This window comes from Schistocerca serialis, chromosome 3, assembly GCF_023864345.2.
Source record: "Schistocerca serialis cubense isolate TAMUIC-IGC-003099 chromosome 3, iqSchSeri2.2, whole genome shotgun sequence".
Taxonomy (NCBI): domain Eukaryota; kingdom Metazoa; phylum Arthropoda; class Insecta; order Orthoptera; family Acrididae; genus Schistocerca; species Schistocerca serialis.
The window spans coordinates 863,664,312-863,685,493 of NC_064640.1; the positions used below are offsets into that span (position 1 = coordinate 863,664,312).

The 21,182-nt window shown below is 37.7% G+C and overlaps 1 protein-coding gene across 1 annotated transcript in view; it reads right to left on the minus strand.

Annotated features, from left to right (window-relative positions):
• LOC126471275 (Down syndrome cell adhesion molecule-like protein Dscam2) overlaps positions 1 to 21,182 on the minus strand; it is a 231,816-nt gene that overhangs the window by 96,824 nt on the left and 113,810 nt on the right. Inside the window, exon 14 of the mRNA XM_050099393.1 lies at positions 11,591 to 11,746. Coding sequence (XP_049955350.1) covers positions 11,591 to 11,746 — 156 coding nt within the window. The remainder of the gene's footprint in view (positions 1 to 11,590; positions 11,747 to 21,182) is intronic.

The following is a 21,182-nucleotide window of genomic DNA, read 5'->3' on the forward strand; positions in this document are numbered from 1 at the left end:
AATAGTGAATGAAATATTTGGCCACAACATGTCAGCAGCTTAGCTTGTAAGGTTAACATTTCAAATTTTACATCATATGTACCATTTCACATCTACATGTATTCCATCTATTTTCCAATGCAAAGGCCTTTATTATATTGCTTAGATTTGTCACCTGTAAAACTTCACTGTGCTTTGGCACAATACAAAACTGATTAATAATATACTGATGTGGGATCAAACAAAATGACATGCTTCCACAAAGCAGTGCATAACATTAAATTATATACAGCAATAAGAACACAAATGCATCACATGTATATGCACACAGACTAACAACAACAATTTTTTCAAAGAATTTTCCTATAGTCAGGGATTACTCTTGACCAAGCCTGTCCAGAACATCCTCAGTGAGGTTCTCTGTGTGATTCAATGATTAATTCATCTAACTGAGCATGAAAATAAGATGAATACAGTTCACCATGATTTCTACACAACATTATTGGCTGGTATTAATGAAACATAGGATGTCCGTGTTAAACATATGATAATACAAAATGTAATAAATTGAGCCATAATTGAGATTTTTATTGGTGGTTTGCTTCTCCATGTATGGTAACTCAAAATGTTTTCTGTGTTTATTTGTTCCTTTTCCTGTTAGTGAATATGTGGTGTGGGTTGCTAAAGGACATTCTTCTTTGTGGAACCTACACTTAATGCAACAATGTATGTAGACATGCTGGAGATGTACGCTGTGTCAAAACTTTCTCAAGATGTGATCTTTCAGCAAGGTGGCACACTATGCCATTTTGTGAACATTTTGAGGGATTTCTTGAATCATAAATTCCCAGAGTGCATGATTGTGAGAGGTAGTCCATTGATTATATGGCTTACTAGAAGCCCAGACATAATGCCACTTGATTTTATTCTGTGGAAGCTTATCAAGAATCAAATGTACCAGACACCAGTTCGGGATGTACCTGAACTGCACCACTGCATTCATGCTGCTATCACAAATGTTACACCTGCTAAGCAGCAAAACACTTGTAGAGAAGTGGAATGCAGTTTAGATGTCTGTTGTGCAACTAATGGTGTGAACATTGAGGTATAGCAGGTGTTTAAAAAAACATTTTGAGTTAGCACACTTGTAGACAGATACTGTCAATAAATATCTCAATTGCTTATTACATTTTGTATTATTATGTTTTTAACCTTGGCACCCTACAAAATAAACCTAAGCAACAATTTCTCTTTTCAAATATTTCTGAAGGAGAAGTAAGAAACTTTATTTTTATTTTTTAAAGTATATATTAAGCAGCACATACAATGGACTGGAATTTTCAGTAACCATAGTGCTCACAACAGGTCATTCTATTGCAACAGTAGTGGGCTGGTCTGTTGATTAGTTCAGTTGTATGAATCTGGCCAAACATGCTGTGGTGAGATAGGTCAGTTCATCACAGACAGGTTAATAAGTTGAGCCAACTGCAGTGTATGACTAATTTACATGTTAAATGCCACACAATTCGTACACTGTATGGCTGAAATTAATTAACAAGGGTCTCTTACATTCTATACTATTACAATGCATTAAAAATAAAATAAAATAATTAAAAGAAAAATACAATACCTTAAAACAGTGATAACTTGGATGCCATTGCACAGTGCTACTAGTCTCTGTACTGAAGGCTTCCAGAGGCTCCCACATGGGGGACAAAAAATGTATAATACAGGCAGTGTCTGTGATGAGCCAGTGACAATGAGAAGGTTGCCCCAGCACTCCAGCATGCAATGCACTGTTGTGTATGAAGTCTTCAGTAAATGATGTTCCAGTAAGCATGATATGACTTTTCCTCTTTACATTTTGTATTTTACTCTCGGATTATCAATTTGACCTATGACTATTTGGCTTCTATATTTGGTAGCCGCTTGGTTCTCAAGTCACTTTGTGAATATTTCAATAGAAACTATTGCTTGTGTTTGAAGTCTGTTCCCTGCAACTCCCAAATGAACTTGTGCTTTTAAAATCTGGTTTTTAAGAAGAATAACAGAAAAGAAGAAGATTGCAATCTTTGTAGTTTTTGTTATAGTAGTTGCAATTATTGAAAAGCAAAATCTGTGTAATTTTGAAATTCAACATTAAATTACTAGATTTATACAAATGGAATTTCTGAAAGATTAATTACCTACAAGTAAAATGGCCTTCACATCTGACTTGCACACTAGACTCAATGATCCACATGAACATATCAGCAGCTTTTACTTCACATGCAGTATTCATTTACATCTACATACATTCTCTGCAAGCAACCATATGGTGTAAGATGGAGGGTACCATGTGCTACTACCAGTACTTTCCTTTCCTATTCCACTTGCAAATGGAGCTAGGGAAAAAATGGCTATCTATGTGTCTCCATATGAACTCTAATTTGTTTTCTCTTGTCTTTGTGGTCCTTACACAAAATATGCATTGCCACAGTGGAATCATTCTGCAGTTAGCTGCAAATGGCTGTTCTCCAAACACCCTCAAGAGTGTTTCATGAAAAGAATATTGTCCTCTCCAGCGATTTCTAATTTGAGTTCACAAAGAATCTTCATAACACCCACTTGTTGATCAGACCTACTGGTAACAAATCTAGCAGCACATTTCTGAATTACTTTCATTTATTTATTTAGCATATGGCAGTATAAACTGAAGTGCATCTTACATACATGAATTGCATAATTTTACAAAATAAATAGAACTAAATGACTAAATCTACAAATTAATATCCAAATTTTCTTTCCAGGATAAGCTTGTCTGCTACATTCTGCACACATGCCTGTACAAATCTTGTTAATTGTTTTCCAAGCACATCATGGTAACTCCATGCCAACTGTCTTGTGCCAGGTCTTATGAGGGTCTGATATTCATCATGGACAATATTTATCAATGTTTCTGAGCACTTCATGCTCATGCTGAAATCCACTGCTTGTAGTGGTCCTGCAATGTGATATGTGACTGTCTGGATTTTAATCGCCTCAGGTTAGGTGCAGGTATGTTAGGGTGGATTGGGAGCTGAAGAATTTTAGTTAATTTTTCATATTCCTTGAGAAGGGCATTATGTCTTTGAAGATCTGGTGGCACATTGTGGCTTACAGTTGGTAACCAGTGAAGAGGGGTAGATCCGATGCAACCTGTTATTGTCCTCATTGCTGGATTAGCTGAGTATCGATTTTTCTCATGTGTGAACTATCAAGCCACACTGGAGCACAGTATTCAGCAGCAGAGTAGATGAGGCCTAAGGAAGAACACTGTTGTGTTGTAGCTCTTGCAGGCAATGAGGAACCACTCACCATCTATATGGTGTTATTGTAAGATCGCAACTTTTCTATGTGTTTCTTCCACAAGAAGGTTCTCTCAAGAGTTACTCCTAGGTATTTTGAGAAGTCTTGGTGGTGGAAGACTTGATTATTAAAGGTGACATGTAGCTTTGCATTGGCCTTTTTGTTGTTAAGATGAAAGCAGCTAGCTTCAGTCTTCACTGGTTTTGCTGCATTTCTTTTTTTTTATTTATTTATTGTTCCGTGGTACCAAATTAAGGAGAAGTCGCCACGGTCATGGAACAAGTCAATATATGAAATTATAACACGATAGTAGAAACAGATAAAATGAAATATAAGAAACATATTCAGGGGACAAGTCGTAAGTTTAAATAAAGAAAATGTAACACTGTAATTTGCTTAATTTTTTATCTCTTCCAGGAGCTCCTCGACAGAATAGAAGGAGTGAGCCATGAGGAAACTCTTCAGTTTGGACTTAAAAGAGTTTGGGCTACTGCTTAGATTTTTGAGTTCTTGTGGTAGCTTATTGAAAATGGATGCAGCAGAATACTGCACTCCTTTCTGCACAAGAGTCAAGGAAGTGCATTCCACATGCAGATTTGATTTCTGCCTAGTATTAACTGAGTGAAAGCTGCTAACTCTTGGGAATAAGCTAATATTGCTAAAAACAAATGACATTAAAGAAAATATATACTGTGAGGACAATGTCAGAATTCCCAGACTATTGAATAGGGGTCAACAAGAGGTCCTCGAACTTACACCACATATAGCTCTAACAGCCCGTTTTTGAGCCAAAAATACCCTTTTTGAATCAGAAGAACTACCCCAAAAGATAATACCATATGACATAAGCATATGAAAATATGTGAAGTAGACTACTCTTCGTGTTGAACTGTGACTTATTTCAGATACTGTTCTAATGGTAAATAAAGCAGCATTTAGTTTCTGAACAAAATTGTGAACATGGGCTTTCCACGACAGCTTACTATCCATCTGAATGCCTAGGAACTTGAACTGTTCTGTCTCGCTTATAATATGCCCATTCTGTCTGATCAAAATATCAGTTCTTGTTGAATTGTGAGTTAGAAACTGTAAAAACTGAGTCTTACTGTGATTTAGCATCAAATTATATTCAACAAGCCACGAACTTATTTCATGAACTACATTATTTGGTACTGTTTCAATATTACACACAAGGTCCTTAACTACCAAGCTGGTTTCATCAGCAAACAGAAATATTTTTGAATCACCTGTAATACTAGAAGGCATATCATTTATATAAATAAGAAACAGCAGTGGTCCCAGCACCGACCCTTGGGGAACGCCCGACTTAACAGTGCCCCATTGGGACTGAACGTCACTACCACTCTCAATATTGCAGAGAATTACCTTCTGCTTTCTGTTTTTAATGTAAGCGGCGAACTAATTGTAAGCTACTGCCCTTATTCCATAATGGTCCAACTTCTGCAGTAATATTTTGTGGTCAACACAGTCAAAAGTGTTCGTTAAATCAAAGAAAACACCTAGTGTTCACAACCTTTTATTTAATCCATCCAAAACCTCACAGAGAAAAGAGAATATAGCATTTTCAGTTGTTAGACCATTTCTAAAACCAAACTGTACTTCGACAGCAAATTATGTGAATTTAAATGCTCCAGTAACCTTGTATATACAACCTTCTCGATAACTTTAGCAAACACCGATGGCATATAAATAGGTCTAAAATTATCAACATTATCCCTGTCTCCCTTTTTATAAAATGGCTTCACTACCGAGTACTTTAATTGGTCAGGAAACTGACCACTCCTAAAGGAAAAGTTACAGACATGGCTAAATACTGGGATAACATGCATAGAACAATACTTCAGTATTCTGCTAGATACCCCATCATATCCATGAGAGTTCTTGGTCTTTGGTGATTTAATTATTAACTCAATCTCCCTCTTGTCATTATCATGGAGGAGCGCATTCAAGTAACAGTCTCGGAACACTTTTTTCTAAGAGCGCTATATGATTCCCTGTTGGGACTAGGTTTCTATTTAGTTCGCCTGCTATATTCAGAAAGTGATTATTAAATACTGTACATATATGCAACTTATCAGTAACACGGACATTCCCACTACGCAGTGATTCTATATCCTCGACCTGTCTCTGCAGACCAGCCACTTCCTTTATGACTGACCATATGGTTTTCATTTTAGCCTGAGACTTAGTTATTCTATTTGCATACCACATACTTTTTGCCTTCCTAATAACATTTTTAAGCACCTTACAATACTGTTTGTAATGGGCTGCTGCATTTAGATTTTGACTGTTTCTAATGTTTTGATATAATTGCCACTTTGTTCTACAGGATATTCTTCTCCCTCTAGTCAGCCACCCAGGCTGCCTGTTTGTGCTAGTACCCTGTTTTGAACGTTCTAATGGAAAGGAACGTTCAAAGACCACGAGAAAATTCTTGAGAAAAGCATTATATTTATCATCTACTGTATCAGCACTATAAACATCTTGCCACTCTTGTTCCTTGATAAGGTTTACAAAGGTCTCTACAGCAGCTGGATCAGCTTTCCTAAACAGTTGATAACTACATTTAACATGTGTTGCAGCACAAAAATCTTTCAGAGTTAAAATTTGTGCTTCATGATCTGTAAGGCCATTCACCTTTTATTAACAGAATTCCCTTCTAGTAATGAGTAATGAACAAAAATGTTGTCTATGGTTGTTCTACTGTTCCCTTGCACTCTCGTTGGAAAGAATACAGTTTGCATAAGATTATATGAATTAAGACGGTCTACCAGCATCCTTTTCCTTGCACAATCACTTATACAATTAATATTGAAGTCACCACATATAACTAACTTTTTGTATTTCCTATAAAGTGAACCAAGAACCTCCTCTAGCTTTAGCAAAAATGTTGTGAAATCGGAGTCTGGGGATCTATAAATAACAACAATTAGAAGTTTAGCTCCACTAAATTTAACCACACCTGCACAACATTCAAACACCTTTTCAGTACAGTACTTTGAAACATCAATTGACTCAAATGGGATGCCGTTTTTCACATACATGGCAACTCCCCCACACCGCAAAGAGCTCCTAGAAAAGCTGCTAGCCAACCTGTATCCTGGTAAAGGAAGCCTCTGAATTATCTCCTTATTTAAGAAGTGTTCAGATATACCAATAATTTCAGAGTCAACATCTATAAGCAGTTCACTAACTTTATCTCTAATACCTTGTATATTTTGATGAAATATACTAATTCCCTCATTACTCAGATACCTAAGCTTTGTCAAAAGCGGTTCCTTTGTTAGAGAGACTTGCCTTAAGCAGGAATACTTATCAGCTGACTTCAGTCTAAAAAAGGTGCAGCTCTAACACCCACTACTGCAGGAATTTTCCTGTGAGTGATCCCACCACCCCCACCTATGCTATCACCTATAAGCTTTGCCAACCTCCCCTTCCCATACCTGTTGAGGTGCAGGCCATATCTAGTGAAACCCGTCCTGCTGATAGACTCCACCGACACCACTGAAATGTGACCCATGCTTTCCGTCATCAGTGCACTCCTAAGTCTCATGTTATTACACCTGACGGCTGTATTAAGATGAGGCCGATTGTAATGCTGAAACAGTTCCACGAAATGCACATTTGTGTTGCCAGTCTGAGTGGCTATCTTTTCCAGGTCACCATCTATGTCATACTCCCCATCCCTATCAATACTATTACCAGCCCCACCCACAATCACTACCTGATCCTCTTTAGCAAAATCCCTACATAGCCCCCCCCCCCTATGTTAACAGTCACCTGAGCCAATCCTGCATTAGGCTTCACAATGCTGGTGACCTGGTCTCCACTTTTTGAACTACTCATGCACTGTACATACATCTGCAGACAGTATCTCTTCGCCAGCTACAAGACTTCTCTTTTGAGTGGCCAAAGCCAAATCATATGCATAAATGAACTTCCTTGACTCTGTTTCAGGGGGACCAGGTGTATATAAGCTGAACAGAACTGGTGCCAAACTGAACCCTGGAGGAAGACTGTTACTATGTTTCTTCTATCTGCTTAACTGATTGCAGAGGACCACTTGGAAGTATCCCTCAGATACCATGAGGTTTTTGAGCCTAATTATGGTTTGGCATTGTATAACACTTGTGAGTTTGTACAGGAATCCTTGTTTCTATACTGTATCATAGACAGCTATAAGATCAACAAAAGCCACTGATGTCTTAAGTCATTGGGTGTTTAAGCTAAAAACTTGATCTATACAGCTAGTTCAATGGGAGAAATTTCATGGATTTTTTGACCGATTCTGTTAAGGATGAGTTTTTCCAAAAACTTGTAGCAGCAGCTCAGGAGGGTGATTGGACAATAGCTAACAGCTTTGTTCACTGGGTTACCAGGCTTCAGTATAGCAATAATTTTTGTTCTTTTAAATGCTTTTGGAATGATCTCATGAAGAAGTTCAAAAGTTGTTTCCACAACTGATGAGAAACTCTGGGTGTATCCCATCAAATCCTGGAGCTTTGCCTTTTTTCATTTCTTTGAGTGCAGCACTGATATCAGCTAAGGTCAAGTCTCCGGAGTACTCTGATTTGCTGCACAATTTCTGCTTCAGGTTGCTGGATTCTTACTTGACCATTCTTGTATGTGGTTTGTATGAGGGCAGTCTGGAGAGGTAAGCTATTCTATTTGCTATCTGGTTTTGTATTACTTCAGGATCTTTGCTGTTAGGGAGTCAACTACCTCCTAATTTTCTTCAGAGACTATGCATCTCGCTTGAGCTCTTAAAACACAGACTCTGTTTTTTGCTCCCAGCATTTTTTATGTGCTTTATAAAGATGTTTTAGTATTTTCTTAGCAGTTTTGCAGTCACTGTTGGTTAAATAGGGCTGATATAGTCCTCAACAGTAATTACTCCAGCCTCGAATATATTCTTTACGAAATTCTCTAGGCATGTACTTTTTTCTGTTTATAGAACTGCTCCAAGGAAACTGTAATAATTTTCACTTAATAGGACAATCCATCTGGTCACTTTGTCATGTTATTTGGAGAATTTAGACCAGTCAGCTCTCTTGAAGTTCCATATTGGTCTAGAGAATGATTTAATTCCAGGTACACAAAATGTATTCACATTTGTGAATATGGACACCCATCATGTGTATAATGGAATGATGACAATGAAAATTTGTGCCAGAACGGGACTTGAAATTAGGTTTCTTGCTTACCACTAGCGGTCACCTTACCATTAGGCTATCTGAGCAGAACTCACAGCCAGATCCAAACTTTCTGTATCATCAACCATATGTCTACAACCTGCACCAAAATATTCATTATGTATATTCCTCTACAGGGAAGACATTTTAAATGAAAGTCACTTGCCCCATATTGGTGGATAAATATGATATTGCAGTACCTGTGGTGTTCAGAAGTGTGATGCAAAGTTCCTCTGGAAATGTATGCCTATCTGATGGAATTTTGCATCATACTTTTGAACAACACAGGCACCACAATATCATAATTACAGGTATTTGAGTTCCTAAGTCAAGAATTTCTCGCCAGTGTTGGTTATTTGAGAAGCCTGCGGTGACCATCCTTACTGCACTGAGAGGTATAGCATTGAAATCCTTCTTCCAAGCTGCAGATTTAAATGTTCCTTTACCATTTGAGTCAAAAATTATGCTAAGGTTGTTATGTTCAGCCCAATTTACAAGGTTTTCACCCATTTCATCATTATCACTGTAGTTCCTGTAACTGTGATGACTACTGAAATTACCAATATATATACTTGGATGTGAGGAAATGAGAAGAAACCAAGATGGCCAGTTATCTTCTGGAGGCTTGTAGACATTTATTGCAGTAACATCCTCTATTTTGATTGAGATATTCTCAATATTTTGCATGACACAGATATTGGATGTGTATTTTCAAATTTATGGCATATATAAGCAGCACAGCCATAGATCTGCTGATGCATAACTCCTAGGACTTTATAACCAGCTACACATCCTCTTGAATAATGGCTCCCTTCAGTATATATGTGTGTCTCTTGAATCACAGACAAATCCACATTGTTTTCAAGCAGTATACAAGAGAGGTGTTGAGATTTAGATCGGCTAAGACCATCAACATTAAGCTTAAAAATTTGAATATTATGACCCAGATGTCTCATCCTGAGAAGAACTATTGTGTTATATTCATATTGGGTCTCCAGGTGGAACATATCCTCATCTGGACACAATATTTCGCCATCTTGAGGTGAGTAGGCCATCACACTATCTCGCTGGAACTGAAATCAAACACGGTGCAGCAGCTCTTTTGTACACCAACCATGGGTCCACAGTGCATGTGCAAACATAACTGTGCTCTAGCAAAAGAAACAACAGCACACCATTGGTGAAAGCTCATGGAAATGATACATTGATATCAGTTTTTGAAGATCGAAACAATGACTGTTTTTTCTTAATGTCAAACAGATCAGGGTTCCAATTCTAAATTAAAGGATACCCTTATCTCTATTTATAATATTGCCAGATAGCTGGATTTCAATTACTTCTTTTACTACACAGTTCCAATACTGCGACGCAGGGGCAACCACTCGTGTCTCATCATACAATATTTTATGGCCTTCAGTAAGACAATGTTCCATCACTGCAGATTTTTCTGGCTGAAATGAATGCATGTGGTGATGATGCTCCATGCAAGTATCCCAGGCCATACAATTTGTTTCTCCCTTGTAGACTTTCTTGCAATGGCAGGGAATCTTGTAGACCCTGGGCTTTCTCAAATCCAAATCATCCTTCACTGAGCCCAGCAGAGCTCTGGTCTTAGCTGGCGGACAGAATACACTTTTAATATAAAATTTCTTTAAAATTCTTCCTAGTTTTGAAGATGTGCTCCCCGTAAAAGAAAGGAATGCCACCGATTTGCTATGTGTACAAATTTTGCCCTAGGGGAACCTTGGTTTCGAAAGCTGCCACTTGCATTGCTTGGGCCTTAAAATTGCCCTGAATGCTGTATCAACTGAGCCTTTCAACCATTTCACTCAATTTGGTACAAAGTTCTGAATTGCCAGTACTTTTACCTGATCTTAAAACATCCTAGAATCTCTTCTGCGTATTCTTGAGAAGAAAATCTATTAAAATTTTATGAGAGTGGATGGCACAGTTTCAGAAAGTTGGAAGGTCATTATAGGAAATTAGCAGATGTACATGATCTAATTCAATTTCTACAAAAATTTTACATAGTACATAAAATTTATGTGATTTATCGAACATATTTTAATGAGTTACAAATCAGTCAGCATTAATAAAAGGATTCAGCTGCCAGAAATGTTGGCTAAATCAGCAAGGAAGATATCAATATCATTAATCCCAATGATAATACAACTGAAACATGGCTTTCTGCCCACTGCAGGCACTTCTATACCAACTGTGATATCCAAATAAACACTATCAGTTGCCAAAAAGCTCTCTTCTTGCCAATGTAAGCTACTGCTAATCCAAATAATTCTTTATCACTGAGCAAGACTCAAGAAAACAAATGAGCTCAAAGAAGCTCAGTTGAAATATCAGAAGGCCAGCAGTAAATGATAAAAACAAAAGCTAAAATCATAGAGCAATGTACACAATAAGTAAAAATTCTATTATAAATTATTCTGTATACAGCTAAACTACTTTAAAAATATAAAATAGGTGATAAAATTAAAGGGAAAAATTAGAAAACATTTTTATATTTCAGAATTATATTTGTGCAAATTAAATAAGAACCATTGGCACAGATTACAAAAAGCAAGAGAATGAGCCAATTTGTAGCCTTGCACAAACAGCTCATAATTCTCATGGTAATGTGACCCAGAAAAGCTACAAGCAAAATTAATTGGGATGTTTGTATTCACATAAAGTTGTGTCACAAAGCTGTAAGTGTATTTGTATCTATTGTTCAGTATATGAGTGTGGTTAATTAACAATATTCTAATTTTTTAAAATTATCCTTTCCTACAATCCATACAAATGTATGAAAAACTTGAGATACTAATTACAGAAAACATCTTTTGTATGAAGAAGTTTCATACATTTAAGTATGAAGAAGACACATTATTTATATTATGGAAAAAGTCTTAAATCAGAAATAAATGGGAGAATAAAAGTGGATAAATTTATTTGTTCATATCATGAAAGTACTATTCATTCTGTGTTTGATAATAATTTGAGTCAAAATTAGTTACTTAGCCAATTATCAGGTTTCTATGTATTTTTCTTATAATTATGAAAGAGTCTTATCTTACCATCTTCTTCAGTACGGCAATAGATGGAACTGCTCTTCACACCATCACCAGCACGAGTGTAAGCCCATATTTGTAAGCTGTAATTGGCAAATTTTTGTAAGCCATGAAGTTCTGTTGCAAGTTCATTTGTTACCACAGTTTCTGCTTCAATCTGACCTGCATCAGAGTGGGAAAAAAATGTAATTTACCCGAAATATAGGCAGAATAAAACATTATCATTAGAAGACACCCAGAAAAAAATTATTCCTGAAAACTGAGAAAAAATATCTAATTACTTTATTTGTTAGTAAAATTATTACTACTGATGTGTTTCTGTAGCAAAGAGGTAAAGAGGTTTAACTCCAGTTTCAACAATTTCAACGTAAGACCACATTTTCAATATCCACACACAGTTTCATTTGTAGAAGAAGGGTAGCAGTTCTCCTTCAGTTCATGACCAATTCAGGTGATGTGAAATGGATAAGCACCCTTCTCATGCTACCTAAATTAGCCAAAGGCTGGAACAGAACTACTGCCCTTCTTCCACAAATGAAGCTGTGTGTAGGTATTACAAATATGGTCTTATGTCAGAACTGTGGAAATGGGACTTACACCCCTTCACATCTCAGGTACAGATTTATATTTATTTATTTAGCACCCATTTTATCACATTCATGATATAATACTAAACAGTATAAAATATAAGGCAGCATAAAATTTTACATACAGGGTGGAGAAAAACTGTGTCACGAAATTTTAGGCCTGGACAGCTGATGCCAGTAGCAACCAAAATTACTAATGTTGTGTAGGTTGATAATGCACAATTTTTAAACTACAGAAACTTGGTGCCACTTGCTCCAATTGGCCATGAGATTGCCCTGTTGCCGTTCATCAGCTGATGGGCAGTGCTATGGTTGTCACTTCTTCAAACGAATACTATGCTGCCATGCTTACTGTATGACTAAATCACAGATGATGTGTGTTCCGAAGCGAAGCCTACGTGTGAATGCCTCTGATGTGAGGTGGAGACAAACAGCAAGACCTATTAGGCATGTGTGCGTATCACATTGGGGCAGTGACAGGGCGAGGGACGTTTATATGTGTGAACCGACAACCATAACACTGCCCGTCAACTGATGAATGGCAATGGAGCAATTACACAGCCAATCAGAGCATGTAGTTTAAAAATGGTGTGTTGTAAACCTACACAACATTAGTAATTTTGGTTCCTACTGGCATCAGCTATCCAGGGTTAAAACTCCGTGACACAATTTTTCTCCACCCTGTATAAGTGTATATACAATATAGGCACATAAAAGTAGTAATATTACATCTACACTGGTATCTTTCTTTTCACCACATCTTGATTGACTGTAATAAAATAAACAATATTCTGCTTAATCAGGTATAAGAAACTAGAAATTAATGTACATACATGTAGACACAAGACACAGAGCTGAAAAATTGTTAATACATCTCAACTGACTGTACTAGAGTAAGCAGTATTTCAGTTACAATATTATGAAAAGGGTAGTTGCTACTCACCACACAGCAGAAATGCTGAAATGCTGAGTCACACACACACACACACACACACACACACACACACACACACACACACACACACACACACACACCTCAACTCACACCATGCATTTGTGTGTGTGTGTGTGTGTGTGTGTGTGTGTGTGTGTGTGTGTGTGTGTGTGCTACCTATATAGTAAGTAGCAACTGCACTTTTCATAATATTGCTACTTTCCATCCTGGATTTTCCATTGTTTCAGTATTCTAATTAAATACGTGTAAGAAAATAAAATTTCATGCATATATGGACACAAAAGACAGATAACTATACACATTAATTAACACAGAGAAAAAGTTCTCTTCACCAATGACAGCAACATCATATTCAGTGACAATACATCAGAACTCTTATTAGAGAAAGCAAATGAAACCCTCAATGGTGTTTACAATTGGGCAGTATGCAATAAATTGATGTTGAACATAAAGAAAATGAACAGTATGCACTTTAGTGTAAGGAGAGGAAGCAGCTCTATCACTTTAAGAATGGATGATAAATTTATAGATAGTGTAGCAATCACAAAGTTGCCTACATATGCTGAATTCCCAGCTATGGGATTTGTTTCTGGAGATTGAATGCACAAAATATGGACACAGTTTAAGTGCCATACAAATGACTACTGTAGGTAGCTCTCAGGCTCATTGTAAAGAGCTATTTAAAAAACTGGCCATCCTTACTGCACCAAGTAAGTACATGTACCAATTTATGATGCATAAGAGGGAAAATATTACTAAATACTTCACTAACAGTTCTATGCATAATTATGGAACAGAGCCAATTTGGAGTTACATTTACCCATGAAAAACAAACAAAAACTCCATTCAGATTTTATATCAGGGGATAAAATTGTATAATATATTGCCAAAGTAAGAGAAAAAGATTAATGAAACACATTTGTTTAGAGAGGCAGTTAAAATATTCTTTATAAGCTATGCATGTTACATAATTAAACATTACATAGAGAATTTAGATTAGTGGACAGCAATAAAAGGGGATAACTACAGCAGCTTCATACATTTCAGTACATGATTACAGTTTACTGCTTTCACATGAATCATGCATCAAGATCTATAATGCATGATAGTAATGTCTATTGGCTTAGTTTTTCAGGTGGACAGTAGCCTATAGTTGAATATGGAACCCAGAATTGAGGCAAGGGGCACAGCTGCATCTTCTCAGTCCAGGAGTCATTTGCGGAAGTGTTAGTGTGATCAGCAGTGAAGAGTGGAATTATGTTTTACATTGCAAGTGACTGACAATAGTCCAGGGGGTCATCAATGGGTCTCCTCACTGTGTAGGCAGTGAAGAAAGAAACTATGCTTTATACTGCAATTTAGCTGGAACAATTTGTGTGTAAAAAAAGGAATATTATACAACAGAGAATATTACCAAGTGAGGCAGTGCAGTTGTCACGACATTGACCTCATATATGGAGGACAGAGCTGCTCTGTCCAGCCAAACTGATTTAGGTTTTCTGTGGTTTTCCAAGACTGATATGGCAAATATTGGGATGGTTCCTTAATCAAGGCCATGGCCAGCCATTTATCCTATCCCCGTAGGCTACCTGTTCCATCCTCTTAAAGAATGTTATGTCTGCTGTGTGTTATACTCTGGCCTATTGATTGGCACTGTATTACCTTGAGACATCCTATATCATAGTGCGATGATCCTTGGATGAATAAAGATAAATAAATAAATAAATAAACAGAAGGAGGTCTTCTGTTTTATCTAGAAATAATGTGATAGTTATAAATTGCCAGGTAGAGAGATTATGAGGCAGAGCTTACACATTTGAATAATATTCCACATATTCATTTGTGAGTAATTCCATGCAGATAATTAGGCATAATAACACTTACATACTGTTGTAACGAAATTAAACCACTTTATTAGCATAAATAACAGACACCAAAAGCCATATAACATGAACTACATAGCTTAAGACAAAGATATAAAAATACACATTGTTTTACATTTTCAGATGCTACATTGAGCTTTGGAGGTTGTCTCCACAGAACCCCCCCCCCCTCCCTTCCTCCCCCCCCCTCCAATACAGAGCAGCATTGGTAGGTTAGGTGTACGCAGTAGTATCACCATTATTCCAGCAGGTACTCATGGAAAGCAGGGCCGTAGCAAAAGTGAGGTGCATGGTTGGTATAACCTCAATGTGATGACGGTGCTGCATCCTCCCTTCCTACCAGGAGAGAAAAGCTGAGATGAAAATCACTAGGTAGTTTATTGATAGTAGATGTGAGACCCTCTTGTGCAACAGCTAGTCCATTGTCTCTCTCTTAGCTCTGGAGCACCTGTGCTGGCTTCAGCCACTGAACGAAAGCTGTTGAGTGATTGCCATTTAATAATATTGTGAAGGGTGATCATCATGATGTAGTATTTTATGAGTCCCAGAGTATGTCTGTTGTATGACTGCCTGGATAGTGTCATCATGCAGCATTATGTGCCCACAGTTCTTCAATGCCTTGTGGACAAATACTTTCTGCATGCCATGCGCCTGAGGAGGGATGTACAGACATGTGCAACACATTGTTTCCCCCTTGTTGCTAATACTGGTAACTCACTGTCAGCCAGAAAGAGAGACTGAAACAGAAAGTCCATGAACAGAAACGAGCATTCACTGTACAAAATTTTTGCTGGTGATGACTGCAAATCATCTTTGTAGGCAATACAGTTGCACAGAAATACTCATGGAAGGACTTATATCCACTGTATGATTTGGTACATAAGAGCAGCCTTAAGATTGTGATACTAATGTTTGATGAGGCTGTTACTTTGAAGGTGGTATCCAGTGCTTCAAAACTGTTGGACACCACACGATTTGCATAACTCCATGAACAGGGGGGCTCAAACTATTCTCCCTGGTCAGTAGTTACTGATGTGAGGTACCTGAAACATGTGATCCACATCTACAGGAAGGCAAGAACAGTCATTTCAGATGTCACATCCACAAGTGGCGCTGTTTCCACCCAATATGTCGTTTTCTATGACTGATAGTGTGTAGTGGAAACTGTTTGATTCTGGCAGTGGTCCCACTAGATCCTGGTGGATGTTCTGGAGTCTTCCTTTAGGAATTTGTACTTTCTGTGTTGTGGGACAGCATGCAATCTGATCTTGCTGCACTGGCAATTGGTAGTACCATAGAGCCTAATAGATGTTTCATTTACCATCCAGAGCTGTAGAAGGGAACCCCAGATATAAGACAGAGCAGCTGTCCCAGGATTGTTCTTATTTCAGAGCCTGAGTTGATGAGAAACTATTGATTTATATTTATGTAAAAATGTATAATCAGTCACCATCCTCGAAAAACTGAGGCAAACTGGATTTGCTCACATGCTCAAGATGTAGGCGTTCTTGCATCTTATTGTGACCCATGACACCTACCAGAGGTCATGATTGCTGTTTGGGTATCAGCATGGTGTAGTGTACTTGTAAGCCGATGCTGTAAAATGTGCAAGAAATTGATACCAGTGAGCCATTTGCCATCTTTGGTTGGAAACCTGAGTGACACCAGCCAGAAGCTGGTCTGCCTAGCACAGCTCCAGATGCATTCATCTCATTTTACCTGACGGTTGCTCTGAGAGGTCACAAAAGGTGTGACATTGGTGTTTTGTACTGTATATGGGCAGGAGCAGGGGATGGAGTGCCGAGCACTTAGTGTGGTGTATCATCAAGCACTGCTAAGGCCCTGCAGGTAACAGGTAGTGTTGCAGTCACAAGGGTCACATCTATTCACATGCTGGCTGGGACAAGATTCCCACTATGCTGAACGTGGGCCAGAGTGCCAGTGGGCCAGGGCAGAAACTTGCCGGTGTCACTCACCCACTGGTATGTGGCAAGCTTTGTGCATTCCATCTGCTGGTGGGTAGAGTGTCTTACAATGTAATGCAAAAGAGATTGTCTCTTCTCCTAGGAAGTGCTGGTCAATGCTTTTCAAGGCAAAGATGTTGGAAAGTGGCATTCACTATTAGTTACACAGCTGGTTCCACTGTAAGCATACTGTGAATTGTTAGACAATATGGGGTGGCAAGATGCTACAAAAGCATGTGTTTTTAAAAGGGTTTACAAAGGGATATTGTCTCTTCAAATATTCCAGATGGTTGCACGCTTTTTCAGCCCAAGAGTGGGAAGCTGCCACTGTGTATTTGTTACCTGTATTGTTGTGTATTTGTTAAGCCCCCAGAAGGGATTGTCACCAGGGGTTCAATCTGTCTTGTATCACTTTCAGAAGATCCACTGTATATATTGTTGTCTTTGGTTGAGATTGACCACCATCATAAGATAAAAATGTTGGTGCAAACAGCATTAGACTGACTGTTCCTCTTTTGCTTTTTCAATCAATTATCATATCAAATCACACATGAATGGCAGTGTCTATAGGAGAAATGTGGAAAACATTTATTTACTTGATCCTATGGCACAAGTAAGAAACGGTAATGGAATAATTCAAATTAATAGATTAGGCCTAGGAAATACGTTGTGTCTGGTGTCATTAAAATCTGTATTTAAATATTTATAATATAACTTTTGTTTGATTATAGTTGTTAATGTTGGTCAATTGGTTCACAGTTGCACACATTTGTATATTATTGCATGCATGGTACTATGATGAAATTACATGGTGGGAGACACACAGAAGCAGTCTGCCAATAGCAGATATTCTGAAATGTGTGGCAGGTTATCAAAAGTTATAAGCTGGGCATTGATGCTGACAGGATTAGGGGTCTTCAGTTGGGGGCTGTAGCGAGATCTAGATGTCGCTGTTTCAGATTATTAGTGGACTTCAGTCTGGGACTTGAGAGAGTCCAGACAGCTTTTCATGTCTATTTCCATACAAGTGAACTGGGAATTCTGGTCAGCGACTCAAGAGTTCAGATATATTTGTTTGTAAAAAGCTGTGTTTCTCAACTGTGTTAATTCTGAACTTTGATTTTACAAGAGCATATTGTCATTATGATGATTTCCATGTGGATGAACAGTTAGCCCTTTGAGCATTCACTGTGTTTATCTCAGCTCAGAATACTTATGAAAGTGGCATTATATCCATGCCATAAAGTTGTGTTGTAAAGTGTCGTCAGACTAATAAACCAATACAGCAGTTTTTTTCCAAACTATGAGCAAGACTTACAAGTTTGTCTGGTAACTGGCTGCTGCTGAGGTAACAGAGATAATCAGTGCCACTGATAACCTATTGTTATTAAGTAAACAAGAGCAATTTACACAAGTTTTTTGTGTCACCTATTTTTATTGGTGAAATCCAACTCCAGGTACTTTAATTTAATTATAACACAGATAGTAGGTCTACTTGTACATTACAAACTCAAGATCATCATGAAGGTAACTGTTTTGCAGTGGTGTGTGTTTGGCCTCTAGAATAAATCTGATGATCCCAATTTTACATAAAATGCAATCAGACATTTAAGTTCCCCTCCAAGAAAGAAGTGTGGTTCTTGACAAGATGTCATAGCCTGAAAATGGGGACTCTGAACTGGGATATGGTGAAATTTTAGTAAGCAGTCCTGTGGGTAGTAGCTTGGAGAGCTGGGATGACAGTAAATAAAAGTTTAGTGAGAGACAGCAGACACTGATTAACCTCCAGAGACGCTGAAATGCTGCAGGCAAAATATCAGTTGTTTGAGACATCACATAGCTGCCTGCAGTCATCATGTCAGCACCACGAGACAATGCATCACTGCAGTCAGTGCTGCTATAAGTCCATTCTGGGTATGAGTCTGCAGCATAGGAGACATTGTGTCTTACTGACACAGTGCCCAGACCTCTTCAACGTGCGAGACCGGAGGGTTGCATCTGTGCACACAGTAGGTGACCTCAAGAACTTCTTAACATTGCTAAGTACAGGCAGAAACTGAAAATTTTGTGTATTATGAGACTATGATTGTACTGTCAACTATGGAAGACCAGAATAAAAAATTGACAGGTGGCTGTGGACCAGAGCAGGAAGCTCGTGAGCCTGCAGGCCCTTTTGAGTGTAGAGGCTCCAATAGAGACCAATCTGTGGCAGCTGATTTCAAATAAATTGGGATAGTCAGATTCACAATTTGAAGTTAAGTTTGGGGAAATTGTAATAAAAATTGAAAATACTGAAGGCAATATGAACACAAAATTCGATGGATTGGAACTTAGATTTGCAAAGGTTGAAAAGAAGTTTTCTGACTGGTTCGTGATAGTCTAAAGGAATTTGGGGGAGGATATGAAGGAGAACAGGTTGTAGTGTGACAACAACTGAAGAAGAGAAGTCAAATTTTTCCTTGACGGCCTTAGCAGCAATGTTATGTATGTGAAATCTGAATTCGAACATGCTGTGGAAGCTCAAACTAATGGTTTTGACTGCAAACTATAAATTGTGTCAAGGCCATGGAAACTAGTAAGTTTTGTATATATCATGTCCAACCTACCCTGCCAGGACAAGTTTCTAAACTATTTTCAGGTGACAACAGGTATCAAACTGTTGATATATATATATATATATATATATATATATATATATATATATATATATATATATATAAAAAAAACAAAGATGAGGTGACTTACCGAACAAAAGCGCTGGCAGGTCGATAGACACACAAACAAACACAAACATACACACAAAATTCAAGCTTTCGCAACAAACTGTTGCCTCATCAGGAAAGAGGGAAGGAGAGGGGAAGACGAAAGGAAGTGGGTTTTAAGGGAGAGGGTAAGGAGTCATTCCAATCCCGGGAGCGGAAAGACTTACCTTAGTGGGAAAAAAGGACAGGTATACACTCGCACACACGCACATATCCATCCACACATACAGACACATTTGGTCTGTATTACAGACTTTACTGATTGTATCCCCCCCCCCCTTTATTTTATGCTGTTCAATTAATCATTGAAGACTTGTGTATGCCTACAATAGTGACATCTGGTGAACTTACAACACAAAGATTTTATGGCTACTGTATGGTAGTTTGTTTTGTTTTGAACAGTAGTGCTGCTGACAACATGACTTGTGCATATGTTGTTATTTATATACCAGTAAATTTTATGATGCTGGTGGTGATTTTGCATTAAACATTTGATGATGCCACTATGGTTGCAGTACATTAGGACATTGTTTTTATAAAACAGGTATGCCTCTTCATACTTAAAATACACAAATGTACATGTATGTCAGTAGTACTTTTCATTATAGTCTATTTTATTATTTTAAGCTGTTGACAATCTGATATTGTATTTATGTTTTTCCCATATCTTGCTACAGGTCTGAAGATGGTCATTATGGACTGAAACTGGTAATCTGTTAACAAAAAGTTTGTGACCATAGACGTAAAGTAAAGGAAATTTATTTTATATATGAGTCACTGTTTTATTCGTGACAATGTCGCAGCTTGTGAAACTTGCATAAATGAACATGTGTGTTGTAATAATGATGACCATATCAGTAGCACCAAAAGGTTAATGATGCAGGTATGGAAACAAGCAGGGCCATTTTTGAGGGTTATAGTGATGATGTGAAGGTCGGCAATAATTAATACTGAGAGATGTGAAGTATCAGAGCTCCCTGCAATGTTAATGGTTTAGAGGCATAAGAGAAAGCACAAAGTGGTATTGCAGATTTTGTGGAGCCCAATACAGGTGCGGAATTGTCAATTGTTGTTGGTGATGAAATATGTGAGAGGAGTGACATGCAGAATCATTTGTTTATGGAAGATGAAAGCCAACTTGTACTGGACAATGAATTGTGTAATGACTGGATGGGGAAGGCTGAATGACTGGAATGATAAAGGAAAATTTTATGGGTGCATAAATGCTAAAGAGTGGGAGAAGGTGGAGAAATTTAGGTTTGCCAGGGGTCTATTAAAGATAAAGGTACCTAAGGAATATAATGATGCATTTATGGAAATTTTTGAGGATCACAAAGATGTAGAACCTTTATGTTACATGAATTTTAACACTATGCAGAGTAAATGTTTAAAGGATGTGGAGAATGATTTGCTGGATGAAAGACAATGAAAAAGTTTAGATAAAATG